General features: G+C 36.2%; 1 protein-coding gene across 6 annotated transcripts in view; it reads right to left on the minus strand.

Annotated features, from left to right (window-relative positions):
- The window catches only part of TRPC4 (transient receptor potential cation channel subfamily C member 4), a 201,077-nt gene that overhangs the window by 26,387 nt on the left and 155,031 nt on the right, over nucleotides 1–19,659 (minus strand). For all 6 annotated transcript variants that reach the window (XM_011284874.4, XM_019825579.3, XM_019825540.3 and 3 more), the window contains 2 exons: nucleotides 12,258–12,397; nucleotides 2,517–2,830 (listed from right to left, as the gene is read on the minus strand). In XM_011284874.4, the coding sequence (XP_011283176.1) occupies nucleotides 2,517–2,830; nucleotides 12,258–12,397 (454 nt within the window). The remainder of the gene's footprint in view (nucleotides 1–2,516; nucleotides 2,831–12,257; nucleotides 12,398–19,659) is intronic.

The raw sequence follows: 19,659 nt of genomic DNA on the forward strand, positions 1-19,659 counted from the left end.
CATACATTTGCACCCTGAATGGAAGGAGTAATAGAGAGGAACCGTGTGAGATACAGGCAGGGGATCTCCTGATAATGATAAACAGATGTAACATAGCTAGCATTTTTTAAAATCTGATTCTATGGCAGGCACTGTATTAGGTACTCTACATGAAGTATTAAGTTTCTTCATCCTCAAATGGAATAAGATCTCTGAAATAGTGGATAGTAAAAAAAAACACGTTGAAATTTATGGAGTATTATAAATTATAAAAAGAAGTGTATAGAAAGAAGTTATAAAAAGAAAATTGAAGACCAACCAAAGAAAAGAAATAAGATATAGAACAGGAACCCCGAGGGTATTGCTAGACATCCTCTCACAATGACTGACACCAGTTATGTTGAAATAGAGTCATCAGAGACAGGTCCCTTATACCTGCCTAGGATATTCTCTACATTCTAGTGCATTCTAATACTAAGAGTTATTGCTGTAATTTTTAGTTGTTGAATAATCTGTTGCTTGTAGGTTTACATTCTACTATCTGGAGAAAAAAATTCAGGTGGAATACCTGATTTACTTGGGCTGGATGATTAGGACCTATAATATTTGAGATATGCAATTATCTGTTGCTTTTCGTGATAATAAAGGACACCATTTACACTAAAATAATACACAATCCAAGCAGTTCAATACCTTTGCTTCAAGAATACTAGACATTTTGCCTCAGACTTCCATAGCAATGGAAGTTCTTGGACAGATCTTAAAATTAGTTCATAATATGTAAAATCATTTACCATGAAAGCGCTAATAGGTCGGTGTGATTCTTGGGAACTTAGGGATCATAAATCAGATGTCTGAGAAGGGGCTGGATCATGGAACAAAAGCTGTTCCCTGAATTAAACACAACCTGGGAGGTCAGTCAGTTCTAGGTGCTGTGTGGAAGTTCCTTCTGGAAGACAAAGCTTGGAATCAGAAGGTTATGGCAACCTAGGGAGATGGGGCGGTCTTGGCAAGCAGTTTGCATTGGGGCACGTGGTACGAAGTAACAAGGGAGTTGTGAAAGCCATGGTGAGCAGAAGGGCTCTCCAGCAGAAATCCAGAGACAGACAGCAGACAGCATCCAAGACGTTTGTTAGAGGCTGAATTTTGGTCCTTGAAGGGGGTTGGTGGGATCTGATTGTTGTAACTCCCTACTCTCAGTTGCCAGGAGCAAATTACCAAGTCAAGGGGCACAACAGAGTGAGGAAAGATCTCAGATGTAAAAATTGAGACACAATTCAGGGCCATGCTAGTCACAAGGACACTGCTACAAGGGGTTTCACTGAATCCCTCGCCTCCAGGGTCAGAAAAAGGCATGAGGAAGATGAAAAGGCTGAATAAACTGGTCAGCCTGGGCAGCTGCTGTCAAAGAGCAGAAGAATCAAGGCTGGGAGCAAGGGAAGCTGGGATGACCTTTTGTTTTCTCTGTGACTCATGGTTTGTATCAAATCTATTTCAGAAAGGATCTGAGGAAGTTAAGGCTGAGATTAAACTTTTATGTGCAAAGAAGCAGATGTTGGTTAATTAAAATGGAGTTTTAATATTGGGATCAAAGACAAAACAGATACAGAATTGAATCAACAAGAATATTTTAGCCATCAGGGACTTAGTTTATATGAAGTTGTTGAGTTCTTTTCCTACTTGAGAAATGACTACTCTCTTATTTTACATAAAATTCTATAATGGTCTGTGAATAGGGTCTGATCTATAGTCCCGTATGAAGTAACCATGTATGCGCTGGCAGTTCCTGTGTAGAGGGAAAGGACCTAGGTGTCTTCATTCCCCTGCTAATGAACTCTTTGGCACAGTTGTGTGGTGGTCATAGTGGGAAGGAAATGGGCACAGGCATGGAGAGGTGTATTCTGTAAGGACTGTGTGAGCATCAGACATGGGGGCATGGGTCTGTGCTATCAGCAAACCTGCCTGAGATCAGCAAGAGGTTGACACTGAATGAGGCCTGTGGCTCATCAGGCGTCAAGGCACAGAGAGTTCTGTGTGCATAAGGATGGCAGCCCAGGTTAGCCTGGGGTTCCTATTTTGGATCGTTTCTACATGCTCACATTTTTTATGTAGGGAATTAGAGAATGAAAGAACAAGCAAAGGGACTTTCATATCTGGAAAACACAGAGGAAAGCTCGAAAAGTACTTGGATTTTCTCACAAGATTGGTTTTACTTACATTCTGTCTTTTAATGTGCTTGTAAGATGCCACTAGGGCAGAGGTTTCCTCTTATTACACATTTTAAAACCAAATATACAGCTTTCCTTTATATGAGGTCACTTAAAAGGCCATTTTACTAAGACTTAAATGTAATGGAGATATATATATATATATATATTTAATGCCACAGGGATCCATTTGTATTCAAAACCATGTTAATTCTGTTTTCTGTATTAAGCACAATTTCCTTTGCAACCACTTGTCGTGGTTCAAATTCATAATGTAATACACTCTACATTCCGCACAGCGTTACCAATAAAAGTGTCTGTTCGACTTACGTTGAAAATGCATTGTTCTGCTTTTCACATCGTATGCCTTTACAGCTTAACCCTTTTGTTTCTTCATAATAGAAATACAATTGATTTAGGCCATTTGCAAATGCTAGCAACACAAGGCAGTATATGAATAGGAACTTCAAAATGTCCAGGAGCATTCTTCCCAGAGATATTTGCAGAGGCCCCAGGTGAGAATTTGCAGTAAACAGGGAGATCAGGCGCAGGGAACTGAAGATGTTTGCGATGGCAAATAAAGCTTCAGCCACTAGAGTGGGATGCCACATGTCCCAAGATTCTCGTGGATTCAGAGCACTGTACTGGAGAGAAAAGAAAAAGTAAAACAAACTCATATGTATATGACTATGTCAAGTTCAGGCCAGAATGCTTTTTCAGGTAGATCCAGCATCGTGGCCTATTGCCCTTCACAGCGGCTGATATCCTCCACGATGGTGGCAGCAATATTCATCTACACAAAAATAAGAGTTTATTAAAGCAATTTATAATTTATAAGCTTTAATCAAAGTGACCTTCCTGGTCTGTCCTTGTCATTTGTGTGTTTGTTTATAAGTGAATTGCATCTGGCCTCGACCTTTCCGATGGAACTTTAAAAAAAGAAAAGGAACATGTTACATAGAAAAAAAAATCTGATTTTATATGAGGAAGAGCAGCAGCACGATGACAAAGAAAGATACATTATAAAGGAAAACTACAAATTTTGAACAAAATTATCAAGGGCTTTACTTTCTGTGTTTACACACTTGCATAGTCTAGATGCATGCATGCAGGATACAAATTCCATATAAGTGAGTGCAAGTACTGGTCCATTGCCCTGGAAATAGGAATGACCACTCTGGGTATAAATGTTGGTGCTTTGTATCTGTTGTATCCTAAAGCAGATAAAACCCAACTTGGAAGCCATCCTGGAAGTCAATGAATTGTTAATTTTGTTATATTTAATATGTAGGACATGTGATTTTTTTTGAAGGTTCCTTAATTAGATAAAATATGTGATCTAAGAAAGAATATTTGCTACATTAAACTTTGACCAGCAATTATTTAAAAGGTAAGACTTAGTCAGTTGACATGTCAGCTTTAAATTATCTTGACATTGAGCTGCATGAAAAGCAAGATGAGTTTTATCCCTTGTATTATTGAGGTAAATTTATATCCTTAAAAAAAAAAGGCCAAATATTCTCTTTGAAATACTGTGTTACAAAAATCTATAATTAAACTTGTGTAGGAATCAAACAATAAATTGAGTCATCTTCTTCATACACATCCCTAAAAAATATGTCCAAACAACATGATCTTTTTCCTAATAATCATGTTAGCAAAAACAGTTCTACTCCTGTATGAGTCCCATTGGAATATCAGAATATTTCTATTCTTTTTATATTGCATTTTATACCAAAGACCTTTACAAATGTTAATTAATTCTCTTGAAACCAATAGATAGTATTCTTTTAATCTCCCCGGGGACAAAATACATCACAAGCTCCTGATTTTGTTCAACACTCAGACTCTTGCTTGAATGACAATTTAAAACAATCCAATTTGAGCTAAAGGGAAATTATTTTCTATTTTTAAATGCTGATAACTGTTCTTGAACATTCTCAACTTCAGCATAAAATAGCTAATCATTGAAGACACATGAAGAATTAAAAACTTAATATTTTTTATTCATTATCACAAGTATCAGAGTGAGGGTTTATGGTATCAGCCACTACCTAATTCTCTTCTCTTGGTTGTCCCATATATGATGCCACCTCTGCCTTCAAAGACTAAAACCACCTTCACCTTCTTTGTCTTGCTTCTCCCGAAAGACACATGTTTAAATAGAGAACATCCCCCAGCCCCCCATTGATAGCTAATTCTATATTTCTCTTTCTCTTTAAGCTAATATGGCTTAGGACTATATCTCAAAATGTACAAAATGTGACATAGTAAGCATTCTTAAGGATGTGATCTTCTTACTTGGAATTCCTCATAACGTTTAACACAATATCCTGTACGGCTCAAACATTTTCTCCCAACGAGTACTTACTGTCCCGTGAGGATGGGAGGGACACCTGATAATAAAAATGCTCTAAGAGATTAACACAAAGTGCTGTGGGAATATAGAGAAAGTGATAAATTCTGTCTGGGGCTGATGGGGCCAGCAATGAATAGAGACTATATGTTGTTCAAGCTTTAAGGGTCCTTTGATGTTATGGCATCTACTGGAGATGCTGTTCCTCGTTCTAGATTTCACAGGCAGTTGGAGGCAGTTGGATATAGAATCCATCATCACATGGTGATATGGTACTTTAGATCCCTTCTTAGCAAATTGTCTCAGCTGGGACTTGCAAAATCATGCGAAAGGTTTTCCATTTTACAAATCATGAGATGCTAGATTCTACCCCAGTATAATTACCCAAGTCTGCTTCAAAGTCTAGCACTTCTGGTAATTGTTGGGAAACAATGCTATGTGAATCTGTTCACATTTATGCATGGTCAGGGCTTCCTGAGCAAAACATTGCATGGCTGTTAAAAGATGTCTGAATGGCAAATAAGCCTTGGAAGTTAAATATAGAGACTTTCTGAGAGATTTGGAAACATCTCCCCTGGAGCCATCTGCTTAGATTCTAAGGATAATAAAACTAGGGACCTTTGCCTCCCCTGAGAGAATTTGTTTACTTTAGAAAGTTAAGGTCTTTCTCTTTCTGGGGGGGGGGGGGGCGGTGGGGGAAGATGGGCAGCTGGCACAGCTGCACTCTATAAGCTCCGAGATTCATAATTTCCCAGTTCCCCTCCTGTGGTACAAACTACTGCATGTGAAGGGTGCATCTGGCTCTCATCTGTCGCCCTGTGGGGAATTGGAGCATGGGGGACCAATGTTAAGATTGTTATGTAAGTAAACAATTTGTCTGTTCTCTGATCCAGAAAACTTGCTTCCTGTCAGGATTAAATAGAGATATAAACATTTAGTAATTAGCTCTTGATTTCATTCTTTTAAGTTCTGCTTTTTAATTTCTCTCCTGTCATTCACGCATACATTTAGCTCTGGTTTCTACATATAGGCATTGTTTTACAAGGAGATTTTTAAAATTCTTTCAAACCATGGCGTCCTTTGAACTTGTAGAGAAAAATTAGGATTCTTCAATGTTAAATGTATTTTTCCACACCCTATGATTAGGAATTAAAAGCTTAACTTGAATTTAAAATTTCTCTTTGGCTCTGTTTTCTAAAACGTAGTCACAAAATCTATATTCACGTTTTTAGCCCTCCATGTTTGCCTCTGGCCATTTGTGAGGCCTCTTCCCAGTGTCCCTAGCAGATCCTTCTTTCTCACTTGCTCCTTAAATAACTGAGTTTGCTTTGCAAGCCTCTTCTCTTCTCATTCTATCTACTCTCCCTGGATGTTTTCAGTGATCTCAACTGTCCGTTATGTGCTGATGACTCCCAGTCCTACATCTCCGCCTGGATGTCTCCCCTTACAGTCATATTTTATACTCTACCGCCTCGTTGACTTTTCCACACGGTTATCTCACAGGCATCTCAAGCACACAGGTCAGAATTGGAATTCGTGCTCTGTTGCTCCTCAAGCTCTCTCTCCATTTACGTTCTCCGATCTTAATGAGGGGTGGCAAATCTCCCAAAGCAGAATTTGAGGTTGGGCCTAGATTCTTCCTCTCCCAACTCACAGGCTCTAAATTAAAATCTCATAGATACCGCTCACTCCTCTTCACTGGTACCCTCACTGTCTTAAAGAAGTTCCTCTGTTTCTCACAGAAATTATTATAATAGCCTCCTAACTGCTCTCCCTGCCTTGTATCTTATTTCTGCTTTGGCCCATTTCCTCCAGAATTGTGTTTTAAAAGGGCCAGTCAGACCACCTCATATCTTGCTTAATATTCTTTCTTCAACGATTCTGCAATGTCCTTGAGATGAAATTCCAGTTTTTCAACATGTCATATGAAGCCTCTGGAATCTGGGTCCTGACTGTCTTTTGAGATTGATCTGCCATTTGTTCTCAGTTTGGTACTTAATGCTCTGGCTCAAACCTTTGGTACTGGTCACTCCCCAGATTTCCCTCACATTCTCACCAAAATTCCTTTCTATGAACATCAGGCCCTATGTCCAGAGCGGATTTAAATTCCAATTATTATGATTCTTCATCTGCTATTTATTCATTAAATATATGCTGAGTGCCTACGCTGTGCCAGACACCATCAAATAAAAAGCAATTTATGGTGAGCAAATAAAATGCAGTTTATGTCACATGAGCTTACAATATAGTGAAGAAAGCAGACATTAAATAAGAAAAGCTAATCCTTCCCTTGACAGGTACTCTTTGACGGGGATAAATGGACGCTAGGATCCTGCTGACCAGAGCTGGTGGTTCCATGTGATAGAATAATCCTTGAAAGAGAAAGATCAAGTCTGTTAATTATACTTGAATTTAAAAAAATAATTAAAAAAAGGAAAGAGAAAAATCAAGAGCTACTCTACACATTGAAGTCCTTCTAGGACCATCAATTCCTGGTTTCCTTTTTCTCTCAAGTACTTGCTTTTTAGTATAAATGTACCGTAGTGTTGTTTTGTTTGAAACCTTCATTTTTACTCAGATTTTTTTAAGAGACTAGCTCCTTTGCAGACCTATATAACAGAATATTCAACCTTGGATTACTGTCAGTTTTCCATGTAGGGAGCTTTGTCTAATGCATTTTCAGAACCAAACATCTAATAGAGTGCTTTATATGTGACAGGAGGTCAAAAAGCATTCTAGGGTAAAGAATCATAGACACATTCACACATTCATGGTTGTTAGAAAAGATGAATCATTGGTAGAAATGTGAGTATCTTAATATATCTGGAATATGGAGAATTTGGGTATAGTGATGAATCTAAGAGGAAGTTGGAGCCAGGTCGTGAACACCTTAGCGGAATGTTTAGAGGAAGATGAACTGAATCATAATACTGGGTTCTTTATATATATATGTAGTCTTTGATGCATACTTATAAAACTCAAGTAATCTATAAAAAGTGAATAAAAAATTAAATTGATACAAAATGAAAATATTTGTCATATGAGAGTAAACAAAATGTATATACTGGTTTTAATTTCGATTTATAAGGAGAAAACCTTTCCTTGGTTTAGATAATGAAGTTGGTTAGATAATGAAGTAATGAAAGACAATAAGAAGGCATATGATTTTCTTCTGTAACAGATAATACTAGATTAAACAATTAGGATTTAAATCTCTACAGAGCTCTGTGCCATAAAACTAAAGAATATTTAGAAAATTCCATAATTTGGACAGTATACTGTAGTTACAGCATTTGTGAAATAAAAACAATATTTGCCTCTTTTCTAGCTCATAAGAATAGATCAATGAGATACATACTTAGAACTATTTAGAAGAATAGTACTATGAAAAATTCCATCATGACTATTAAAATAAATGCTCTTATCTATAATAAATTTAATTTTTGAAAATATTACTTCTATTACACAGTGGAATAGGCATAGGAATTTAGTCATTTCTGCCAAATGACTGAAGATAAATATGAGACAAGTTGTTCATAGAAAAAAGGACTGGGAAATATTTAGGACAAAACCAGTTCTAATGAAGATAAAGTAATATTTTTTTAAGAGTGCCCAGGCATCAACAAGCTCTGGATTAACTAGTATTTCATACAGAGTGAGAAGCGGAAGTGGTTGACAAACCTTCTCCTTCAAGAATTAAGAGCAAATAAAAAATAAATAAATAAAAGCTTACAATCAATCCATGAGCCATGAAATGTTCAAGAATCAAGGTATTTAAGGAAGCACCACACAGCCTTGCATGTAAGGAGGAGAATACTGAAGTCACATACTTTTCTACTGTCTATGTCTCTACGATGCAATGCTGTTGCATTGTACATAAAAGTTAAAACAACTACTGAGTGCTTATATTAAGCTCTGTTCCATGACATTAAACGTGTTTATTAATGTAATCCTCACATTCTATAGGATTTGATTATTAGTGTCATTTTATACATAAGAAAATTGAGGTATAGATTAAGTAACTTGCTCCAAATCACACAGGTAGGAAGTGGTATCAGTGATACTCAGATCAAGTATGGATCAGAACTCAAATCATGGCCTTAGTTAGCAGGACCCTTTGGTGTGTGTGTGTGTGTGTGTGTGTGTGTGTGTGTGTGTGTGTTAAAATTCCCTCTAGATGAATGAATCACAAAATGATAAGCCAATTAAGCAAGTGTGGCCCTTCTGCCAGACCTATTCTAAAAGTTTCTCCTCCTCGATAGACCAGTTACAGAAAGGTTTCCCTTTTTGTGGACTGATAGTTTTTTTGGTCTGGATCCATAGCTTGCACAAAAAGACCTAGGGTTGGATTTTTGCTCCCATTTATGCACCTTCAGACTAGAGGTAGAACCTCTACAATATTACAGATAACCTTGTTATAACTCCTTGGTAATCTTGCCTGCATCATAATAGGCAAACTATTCACTAGGAAGCAGCATCAGGTGATTCCATCTACCTCATATTTCATAATTAATAAATCATCTATTTTATGGCTCTTATCTCCTAATTTTTTTTGAATACCAGCTCTCTATCAGCTTCCCCTATGTTCATTTCTCTACTTCAGGCATCCATTATCATTTGACTCATTCTCTGCTTAAATCTCATTCATGGCTCCTCTTTATTTAACAGAGCACAGCCCAAATTCTATAGCAGGATGTGAAAAGTCCTTCTTATCCTAGCCTTGCTCCCATTTATTGGATCATTTCTCTTAGATACTGATCTCCTTTATACACTCAGACTTTTTTGCACATTGTATTTTTTCTCTCTGGAATGCTAATGCACTTTCATGAACCCAATGGATACCTTCTGGCTCTGTCTTCCAGGACACTTCCAGTAGAGTTGAGTTCCTTCCTCGATGCTACCATAGCCCCTGCTATAGACCTTATCAAATGGGAAATTCTTATTTACATGCATTTCTCTTTCCACAACCTGACTGTGGACTGCTTAAAGGCAGGAGGTGTACCCCAGGTATCTTTGCATTCTCAGCAAACAGATGAAGACCGGGTCTCTTAGTATGCTCCCAGAAATTCTTATTGATTAATTCACATAATAGCTGTTTGCCTTATATATAGCACAGTCTATTTTTGTGCACAAATATAGCACCTTTTCCTAAAATAGTAACTTATAAATTATTTAAAATTAGCATGAAAATTGAATGATAAAAGAAAGGAAAGGTAAGTCAACAAGTGAGCATTACAGACTCCCAAAGTAAGTGCTCTTTTGATTATTATCATCATTTAACAGGTGGTCACATTGAGACCTTCATTTAGTAATTTGCCCCAAATCACACAGGTTTCATGTGGTAAAGGCGAGTGTGAATCCAGAGCTCAATCTTTTTTTCAACTAACATAAAGGAAGGGACATAATAAAGACATTTAAAAAGGTAAGTCTAATGGACTTATAGTATATGAAGAAGAGGGAGGATACTGGAGTAAAAGAGAAGAAAAATTAATAATGCAGGCTTATTCTATAACAGGCAGTTAAATTATATCAACTCATTTACTTCTCATACCAACAGCACAAAGTAGAAATTGTTAGTCTCCTTATTTTATAGATGAGGCAAGGGAGGTGAAGAAATAGGTCCAAGTTCATATAACTAGTAAGTGTTGGAGGAAGGAAGTGAGCCCAGAAAATACTACCCATCAAACTCTATCCATGCAACTCAAGTTTTAGTTACACAAACTAATCATTCAGAAAGAACATTTTGTACTTTACACATACAATCACAGCTGGACTCCTATGACCGCAATGCATAAACAAATTATATTTCTGGAAGATTCCATGTTATTTACATCATTGTCAGCTGAGGTAATTTCTGTGCACTTTTCCATCTCCTTTTCTCCTTCATCACATGAGGTGAGTGATGCTTGAATTTTAAGCATAAGTTTTTCCTTGGTGTAGTATTAGGAACAATGTTTATATTTTAATATTAAAATAGATGTTGCACATGAAGAATTTACAACTTTTTAAGAAAATTCAAATCCCATATCTAAAACTGAGACAAAAAAATCCACAAGTACCCATTAATTTATGTAGTTGTACCTACTATATACCAGAGTTCTTATATATGAAAATGTATATGTACCATATATAAACACCATCAAATGTAACATGTAAAAGTATTCCGTATCTTAGTACAAATATTGCATATAAGAAATACATGAAAGAAGTTCCATTTGGGATCAATCTCATACTTGTCTTAGCTGTTGAATAGAATTATACAGTCCAGTGTCATTCCAATCATCTTCCTTAGACCAGTTACATCAGCATCATCTGATGAGTTTGCTACAAATGCAAATTTAGGACCCTCTCTAATACTCTTAAATTTAGAATCTCTGGGGATGGAGAAAAGGAATCTGGGTTTTAGAAAGCTTTCCAGGTGATGTTTTTGCACTGGAAAGTTTTAGAAGAAATGCTATAGTTCTATACCAGAGTTTTATATCCGTATTGGGCCACAAAAAAACAGATATATTATTTTTTAGTTGAGAGATGGCCAAAACAACTTTATAGACATACTTAAGGATCATTACAAAGAAAATAGAAATTGGACAGATATTCACTGAACAACAGACTGCCCATCTCATACATAGATGCACAACCTCCTTGGTTAAGACAGTACCTTCTGCTCTCTTAAGGTCTTCAAGGGCATTAACCTAAAGTAGATAGGAAAAATTACCAAGTTATGATTCTATTATTAAAATATAGCTTGATTTCCATGAAATTGGTAGGCATGAAATTTGGTGAGTGGCAACATTTTAATTGAACAAATTCTGGAAACTAAGGCCTTTCCAACTATGGGCATTTTTGACCCTGACAGAGCTGAACACTATACAAGGGAGACTCAGGCCACTATTTTAGGAACTAGACTAAATGAATGAGTTCACCTACATGTTAGGATTTCTAGGTCAGATCACTAAATTGCATGAATTATTCATGTAAAGCCCAATTAGACACTCTTTATTTTTTGCTAGTACACTAATCATTTTGAAACAAATTTTTAAAAAATGAGAGACAAAGAAAGAGGGAAAAAGAAAGGCAAGAAGGAGATAATACTTTGATTTGAAAAATATCCCCCAAAGTACAAAATAATCCCAGTTGTCATTGCAGAACAAAATGTTTTACAGAAATTATGTGGTTTGGAAAAGATTGATATTGCACAGAATCTGGGGGAGTGATGGGTGTATGAGACTTCAGGCGCTGTCATGTTGAATGGGATGAGGAAAAGGAAATTATATTCTGTTCTAATTATATCAAACTATATTAGTTTGAACTGAAATAATAATTTCAGTGCTTTGAATGAGTAATATTTTGATTGGTCTAGGTAATGTTATCGGTTAGTTATAACTGATAAAAATAGATTCTGGTTGCCAAAATTTAAACAGTGTTTGAGGTAGACTGTTATGAGAAATGGAAAGGATTCAAAACCAGAGCAACTATTGTGAGTAATTTTGAGACATCATTCAAATAAGATGCAACAAAATTGGGTGACAACTTCAAATTGTTTGTGAAATTTATTTCGAAACTATAATTGGGTATTAATAATGTATTTTATACCTATCTATCATCACAGAAAGATAACGCTCTAGGTAACATTATTAGTAAAATTAATAGCAGTCAAAGGTAGGGAAGTATTTATCAGAACTTTATGCTTTACCAAAAATATAAATGATAGTTACCTTTACAAATGCAACGATTTTCAAAGAGATTGTTGCCAAATATAAGGAATTCATCACAAAATCCATTAGATTCCACCAATCATGGATGTAATCTTGAAGTCCACCATCCCACATTTGTTTAATTTCTCCCCATATAAAACCTGCAATTACAGAGAGATTCATTGTAAGTGTGATTTTCAATCAGCTTACTAACAACAGAGGCAACTTAAAAATTATAGAATATTGGAGCGGCAAGCGACTTTAATGTTCACTACATGAAGCATTTATTTTTAAAGACAGTAATATTCAGTCTCAGCCAGACTGTAAAATTTTGAGGACACTGAGCTAATTAATTGGAGAGAATTCTTTTAGGGTAGGTTCACTTTCTTTTATTCATCTGATATACTTGTAAGAATGTCCAATTTTTGAATCAACTGCAATTTCTCTGTAACTATCCATTTTTCTCATGGAAAATATCATAGCATTTACTTGTAAACAAATACTAAAAGCAATGTTTCCTTTGAAGTTGAGATCACTCAGAGTCATGAAAAAGTGTCGCTGGTGAACATAACTGTCTTAATTCCATTAAGCAGGATATTTTGTTTTGCCTTTGTAAGCAATCGGTACCTTTGGAGATCTGATTTCGGTTCTGGACAAAAGATGGTTATAACATGCATGATACTTCATTATAAAACCTTACATCTAGCAATAGCTTTGAGACTGCCTCCATAGAAAGTAAAAATCCCTTTCCTTTATAATGGTCATATTTTTAATAAGAAATGTTTTATTTTCAAATTCTAGGAAGTACACATAAAATATCACTATGTATCATTCTATTTCCATAATCTTGTTAAAACTTTATAAATCTAGTTTGGGGCCCAATGATGAAAGAGAGAGATATCAAAGGGAGTAGAATCAGGAAATATTAAAAGGATAAATATTATTTCATAACTACATTAATGCAAGCAAACAATACGACTCTATTAAGATAATGAGTCTGGAATGTCACATGTGTAGCACAATGTCTCACATCTGTCTTGCACAAAAAGCCAGAAAAAGTCAGATTAACTATAAAATCATAACTTTTCATGAACCTATCAGAGAGACGAGAAACCAGAGAGAGTCCCGATGTGAACATTAGTTCACCCATGGCAGAGTGCAGGGGTAAGAGACAAAGTCACCATATCCCAGAGTAAGAAGATTTCAGAAAAACTTTTAAACGAACTTCTGAAGGTTGAGTGTGAGCTTGCACAGAGGACAGAACCCCTGGGACTCAGATACAAGGGGAGTCTCCCTACTTGCATGTTTTTTTTTGTTTGTTTGTTTGTTTTTGTTTTTTTTTTTTTTTTTTTGCATAGAGCAGGCTCCTCTCCCCTAAGAACAAAACACATAAGCCCCATGGGAGAAGCAGGAAACAGGATTTCCTAGGGTTTGCACCAGTATCATTAGAGGTTTCCTACCACAGGGCAAAGGTCAGGAAAGTCTGCACATGACCTGCAAAGTGTCACTGCCATAGGTAGTAAGGTATGGATCACTGAGAACCTGCATTGCCAATGCCCAGGCATAGTCCTACCTAACTCTGCCCTAGACCAGGACAACAGAGAATCTGCCTGTTTCACATCACCAGGTAACAATCACAAGCTAATAACTACTGGAGGAGTGGTGAGAGCATGAATAGAGTACCCCTCAGAGGCATAGGTGCACAGGGGAGGCCAAAAGATGTGGGTGAAGCAGGAATTCTGAGAATAGTCCTCCTAAGTCAGTCAAAGCCACTATAACAAAGTATCACAGACTGGATGTTTTATAACAAAAAATTATTTCTCATAGTTCTGGAGGCTGCAAGTTTATCAACAAAATGTTGATATGGTATCAGCATGGTCAAGCTTTGGTGAGAACCCTCTTCCATGTTGTAGGTGCACACATCTCTCTCTATCCTTACATGGCAGCAAGAGAGCAAGCTAGCTCTCTGGCCTCTTTTTTCTCTTTAAAGTTTTTATTTATTTATTTTGAGAGGAGGGAGGGGCAGAGAGATGAGGAGGAGGAGGAGGAGAGAGAGAATCCCAAGCAGTCTCCATGCTTGTCAGCACCGACCTGATCAGGGCTCCAACTCATAAACCTGTGAGATCATGACCTGAGCTGAAACCAAGAGTAGGACGCTTAACCTACTGAGCCACCCAGGCTCCCTTTTGGCCTCTTTTTATAAGCACATTTATCTCCTTCATGAGGACCCTCATGACCTAATTGCATTCCAAAGGCCCCACCTCCAAATGCAATCACATGGGGGTTAGGTTTTCAATATATGAATTTGGAGGGGACACAGACATGTAGTCCATAATACGACCCAAAGCAGAGTGAATGGTGCTCTGAAACTGATTGTGGCAACAAAACCCAAACCTGCCTCAGCTCCTGACTATAATGCCTCAAATTCCTGCCTTATGTTCCAGCAGAATAAAATGGCATGTGCATTTTCAGGCATCAGTGCTATGTACCTTTGTCTAGCCTCTACACAGGCAGAATAAATCCCCTCCCCAGATACACACATGCACACCTTATGCATCGTATTCAAACTGTTTTAAAAAAGATAAAGAAAAAATATTGAAGGCATCAGGAGTGGGTGTGTGGTAGAAATAAAAGACTCATTGCATTCAAAGGAAGAAATAGAAAACTGACATCAAACTTGTTGTCTGACACCATGTAAGACAGAGTAACATTATTATAGTGCTGAAAGAATAAAAATTAAAAGTGTACCCAGAACGTTCCACATGGCACAAATAGTTCTAATAAATGAAGGCAATTGAAAGACCTTTTTTCAGACAACCAAAAACTCAGACACATTATTGCCATGAGACCTATGCTATAAGAAATGCTGAAGGGATATATTTTAGGCAGAAGGTTTATGATACTGACCAAAAATTAAGTTTATAAAAAGAAATGAAAACATATATCCAGGAATGGTTAAAAAAATAAATATAAAAGATATTTTTTTCTGGGGCACCTGGGTGGCTCAGTTGGTTGAGCTTCTGACTCTTGGTTTCGGCTCAGGTCATAATCTCATGGTTTGTGAGTTTGAGCCTTGTGTCAGAGCCTGTTTGGGATTCTCTCTCTCTCTCTCTCTCTCTCTCTTTCTCTCTCTCTCTCTTTTTCTGCCCCCCTCCCCAATAAATAAATAAAGTTAAAAAAATATTTTTTCTTTTTGAATTGCTCTAACATATCATTGATGGCCTAAAGCAAAAACACTAGCAATGTTTTGTGGTTTATAACATATGTAAAAGTAAAATGTATGATGACATTAGCACAGAGGATGAGAGAGAGGAATTAGAAATATACTATCATAAGGTTCTTACACTACATGTAAAACTAATATTATTTGAATATGATAAATTAAAATTTTACATTGTAAATCCTAGGGCATTCTCTCAAAATATTTTTACTTATTTATTAGAAAAAATTTTTAAAGATTTTTTTAAAGCAATCTTTACACCCAATGTGGGGCTCGAACTCAAAATCTTGAGATCAAGAGTCTCATGCTCCATTAACTGAGCCATCTAGGTACCCCAAAATATCTTTAAAGGTACAAATGAAAAGCCAGAAAGATAAATAAGCATAAAATTATTAAAAACACTCAATTTGACAACAGGCGAAAAAAAAAAATAGAGCCAATAAGAAAAAGTGGGGTAGATTTCAAATCCATCAATATTAATAATTACATTGAATAAAGCATATGGTCTAAACACACCAATGAGAAGACAGAGATTGTCATATATAAAAATGTGAAACACAGCTGTATTAAATTTATCAACAAGTTAAAAGCAAGAGAATAGTAAAGACACTATGAAATACTAATAAAAAGAAAACTAAGAAAAAGAAGCTCAGTTGGCTATATTACTATGACTAAATATATTTCAGAAGAAAAAATGTTACCAGGTACTGAGAGGGCTATAACTAACATAAGGATGAAAAAGTCAACTCACTGAGAAGACACAACGATACTAAATATGAATGCAGCTAATAGAATAACCTTATAATGCAAGATGCCATAATCAAAGTTGAAACAAAAAGGAGAGAAAGGTACAAATATAGTTAGATAGAGACCTTAGTATTCCCCTCTGTAGAACCAGTAGGCAGAAGTTTGGTAGGAATTCAGAAATTCTGAACAACACTGTCAACAACCTGACAGCAGCAATACATGCTTTTTTCAAATGCATGTGTAGTGTTTACCAAGAGATACTATACCATGGACTATATTAACATATAGAAAAATATTTATACAAGTTAAAATCATACAAAAGGTGTTCTATGACAATATAATAGACAACAAATCAGTAATGAAATGTATTTGGAAAATCTCCAAATATTTTGCAATTGAACGACATACTTCTAATAACCCTTGGTCACAAAGGAATTTGCAGAATAATTAGAAAACATTTTGAAATGATTGAAAATAAAAATACATCCAAAAAGGTCTGTGATGCAGCTTATAAAGCATATAGAGTGGAATTTATAGGTTTAAAGCTTTAAACCTATAAAGAATAAAGGTCTCAGTGATTTCGGCTTTCATTATGACACTATGAAAAGAAAAGCAAATTAAGCCCAAAAGAAGCAGAAGAAAATAAACAAGATAAGAGCAGAAGTCAAATTTTAAAACATAAAACTTGAGAAAAATCCATGAAGATGGAAGATAGTTCTCTGAAATGGTCAGCACAATTGATAAAACTCTAGCCAAAATGGTCAAGAAAAAAAAATGGAGAAGATATAAATGATCAATGTCAGAAATAGAAAAAGTGGCATCACTACAGATCTTATGACATTGTAAGGATAACAAGTGAATAAAAGGAACAACTTGATGCCCATAAATGTCACAAAATAAAATTAATTGAATATTTTTCCTGAAAGACACAAACTTCTAGTCACACTCAAGAGCACAGAGAGTAAAACAAAAACAAAAACAAAAACAAAAAATTAGTACACAGAGTAACCTGAATTGTCCTATTCCTATTAAAGTATCATGAATTCATAGTTAAAAACCTTCCAACAAAGAAAAATTCAGGTCCAGTTTCTTTATGGTGAATTCTACCATACTTAAGGAAGAAATAATAAGAATGCTAAAAACACAGGTAACAAACACTTAAAATAGAAAAGGAAGAAACCTTTAAGAGATTAGTATTACTCTGATAAAAAAAAGTCTGGCAAAAAGAACAACTACACACTAATAACCTTTATGAATATGCACAAATATCCTCAACAAATATTAGTAAATTAAATGGAGTAATATATGCAATTGATAATAAATCATGCTGTTTTTCCAAGAATGCAAGACTGTTTCAACATCTAAGGACCAATCAGTGTTATTTATGCCGTCAACAGATTATTGGGGAAAAAAGATCTCATTAGATGCAGTAAATGCATTTGACAAAATTCAACATCCATTCAGGATAAAAGCTTTCAGCAAAGTATGAATAGAAGGGTAATTTCTTGATTTGATAAAGGACATCTACAGAAGTATACAACTACAGTCATGATTATGTGTAGAGGGCCAGAGAATAAATAAGTTAGACTTTGCAGTAAATGAGTGGGTGTGTGTGACTGTGTAGTGTCAAAGGGTCATATTTATCCTGCTGGGCCATAGTTTGCCCACCCTTATCCAGTATCTTGACTGTGGTGGTCTTATGTGATTGTGTGCTTTATATCTCTGTGCCCTGAAAAACAACAACAACAACAAAATACACTACAACTAAAAAGCAACAAAAATGATGAGAGATTGATGTTGACAATTGGAAATAGGGATAGATTAAAATTAAATAAATATAATAAATACATACTATATAGTACATAGTGATTATAAATAAACATAATAAAATAACTTTGATATATTGCTGATAGGTATGTTTGCAAAGTCTTATAATAAAACTGTGGAAGAAATAAAAGTGAATTAGACATAATGGTCTATCATCACTTAGTGAAAACTAGCAATGGCTATTTAACATTATTTTTAAAATTTTATTTAAAATTTTAAGGCACATTTAAATTAATAACCCAAGAAAGGACTAATTTCAGTCAAATTGATTATAGTGTGCATTTTAAAAGGTTTTACTAAAATTCAGCTAGTTAACATACAGCATAATATTAGTTTCAGGTGTACAATATAGTGATTCAACACTTACATACATCACCTGGTGCTCATCATAACAAGTGCACTCCTTAGTTCCCATCACCCATTTCACCCATCCTCCTACCCACCTCCCCTCTGATAACCATCAGTTTGTTCCCTGTGGTTAAGAGTCTGTTCTAACTATAGACCCTTAACTGTAATGTGCATTTTGTTTATTTGTTTATTTATTTATTTAAGAGAGGGTGCAAGTGAGCAAGGGGCAGAGAAAGAGAGAGAGAGAGAAAGAGAGAATGAATCCCAGGAGGAGCAGAGAGATTGGGAGAGAGAAGTGGGGCTCACCAGATGCTGGGCTCATGAGCTCACCCTACGCTCATGACCTGAGCTGAAGTCAGATGCTTAAAGACCGAGCCACCCAGGCGCCCTATAGTGTGCATTTTAAAGCCCTCTGTAGACCACTGCTTTATTCTAGATTTTACATCCTATATTACTCTTTGAGGTCTCTTTCAGATAAAATCTCTCTTGAGAGTTCAGATAAGATTGGGGCATAACTGCAGAGATGGTAATGTTCGCTGCCTCCACATTGAAGAAAGAAACATGCAGAAGGTTGAAACTAGACCACTTTCTCACACCATTCACAAAAATAAACTCCAAATGGATAAAGGACCTAAATGTGAGACAGGAAACCATCAAAACCTTAGAGGAGAAAGCAGGAAAAGACCTCTCTGACCTCAGCCATAGCAATCTCTTACTCGACACATCCCCAAAGGCAAGGGAATTAAAAGCAAAAGTGAATTACTGGGACCTTATGAAGATAAAAAGCTTCTGCACAGCAAAGGAAACAACCAACAAAACTAAAAGGCAACCAACGGAATGGGAAAAGATATTCGCAAAGGACATATCGGACAAAGGGCTAGTATCCAAAATCTATAAAGAGCTCACCAAACTCCACACCCGAAAAACAAATAACCCAGTGAAGAAATGGGCAGAAAACATGAATAGACACTTCTCTAAAGAAGACATCCGGATGGCCAACAGGCACATGAAAAGATGTTCAGCGTCGCTCCTTATCAGGGAAATACAAATCAAAACCACACTCAGGTATCACCTCACGCCAGTCAGAGTGGCCAAAATGAACAAATCAGGAGACTCTAGATGCTGGAGAGGATGTGGAGAAACGGGAACCCTCTTGCACTGTTGGTGGGAATGCAAATTGGTGCAGCCGCTCTGGAAAGCAGTGTGGAGGTTCCTCAGAAAATTAAAAATAGACCTACCCTATGACCCAGCAATAGCACTGCTAGGAATTTATCCAAGGGA

Source organism: Felis catus, chromosome A1, assembly GCF_018350175.1.
Source record: "Felis catus isolate Fca126 chromosome A1, F.catus_Fca126_mat1.0, whole genome shotgun sequence".
Taxonomy (NCBI): domain Eukaryota; kingdom Metazoa; phylum Chordata; class Mammalia; order Carnivora; family Felidae; genus Felis; species Felis catus.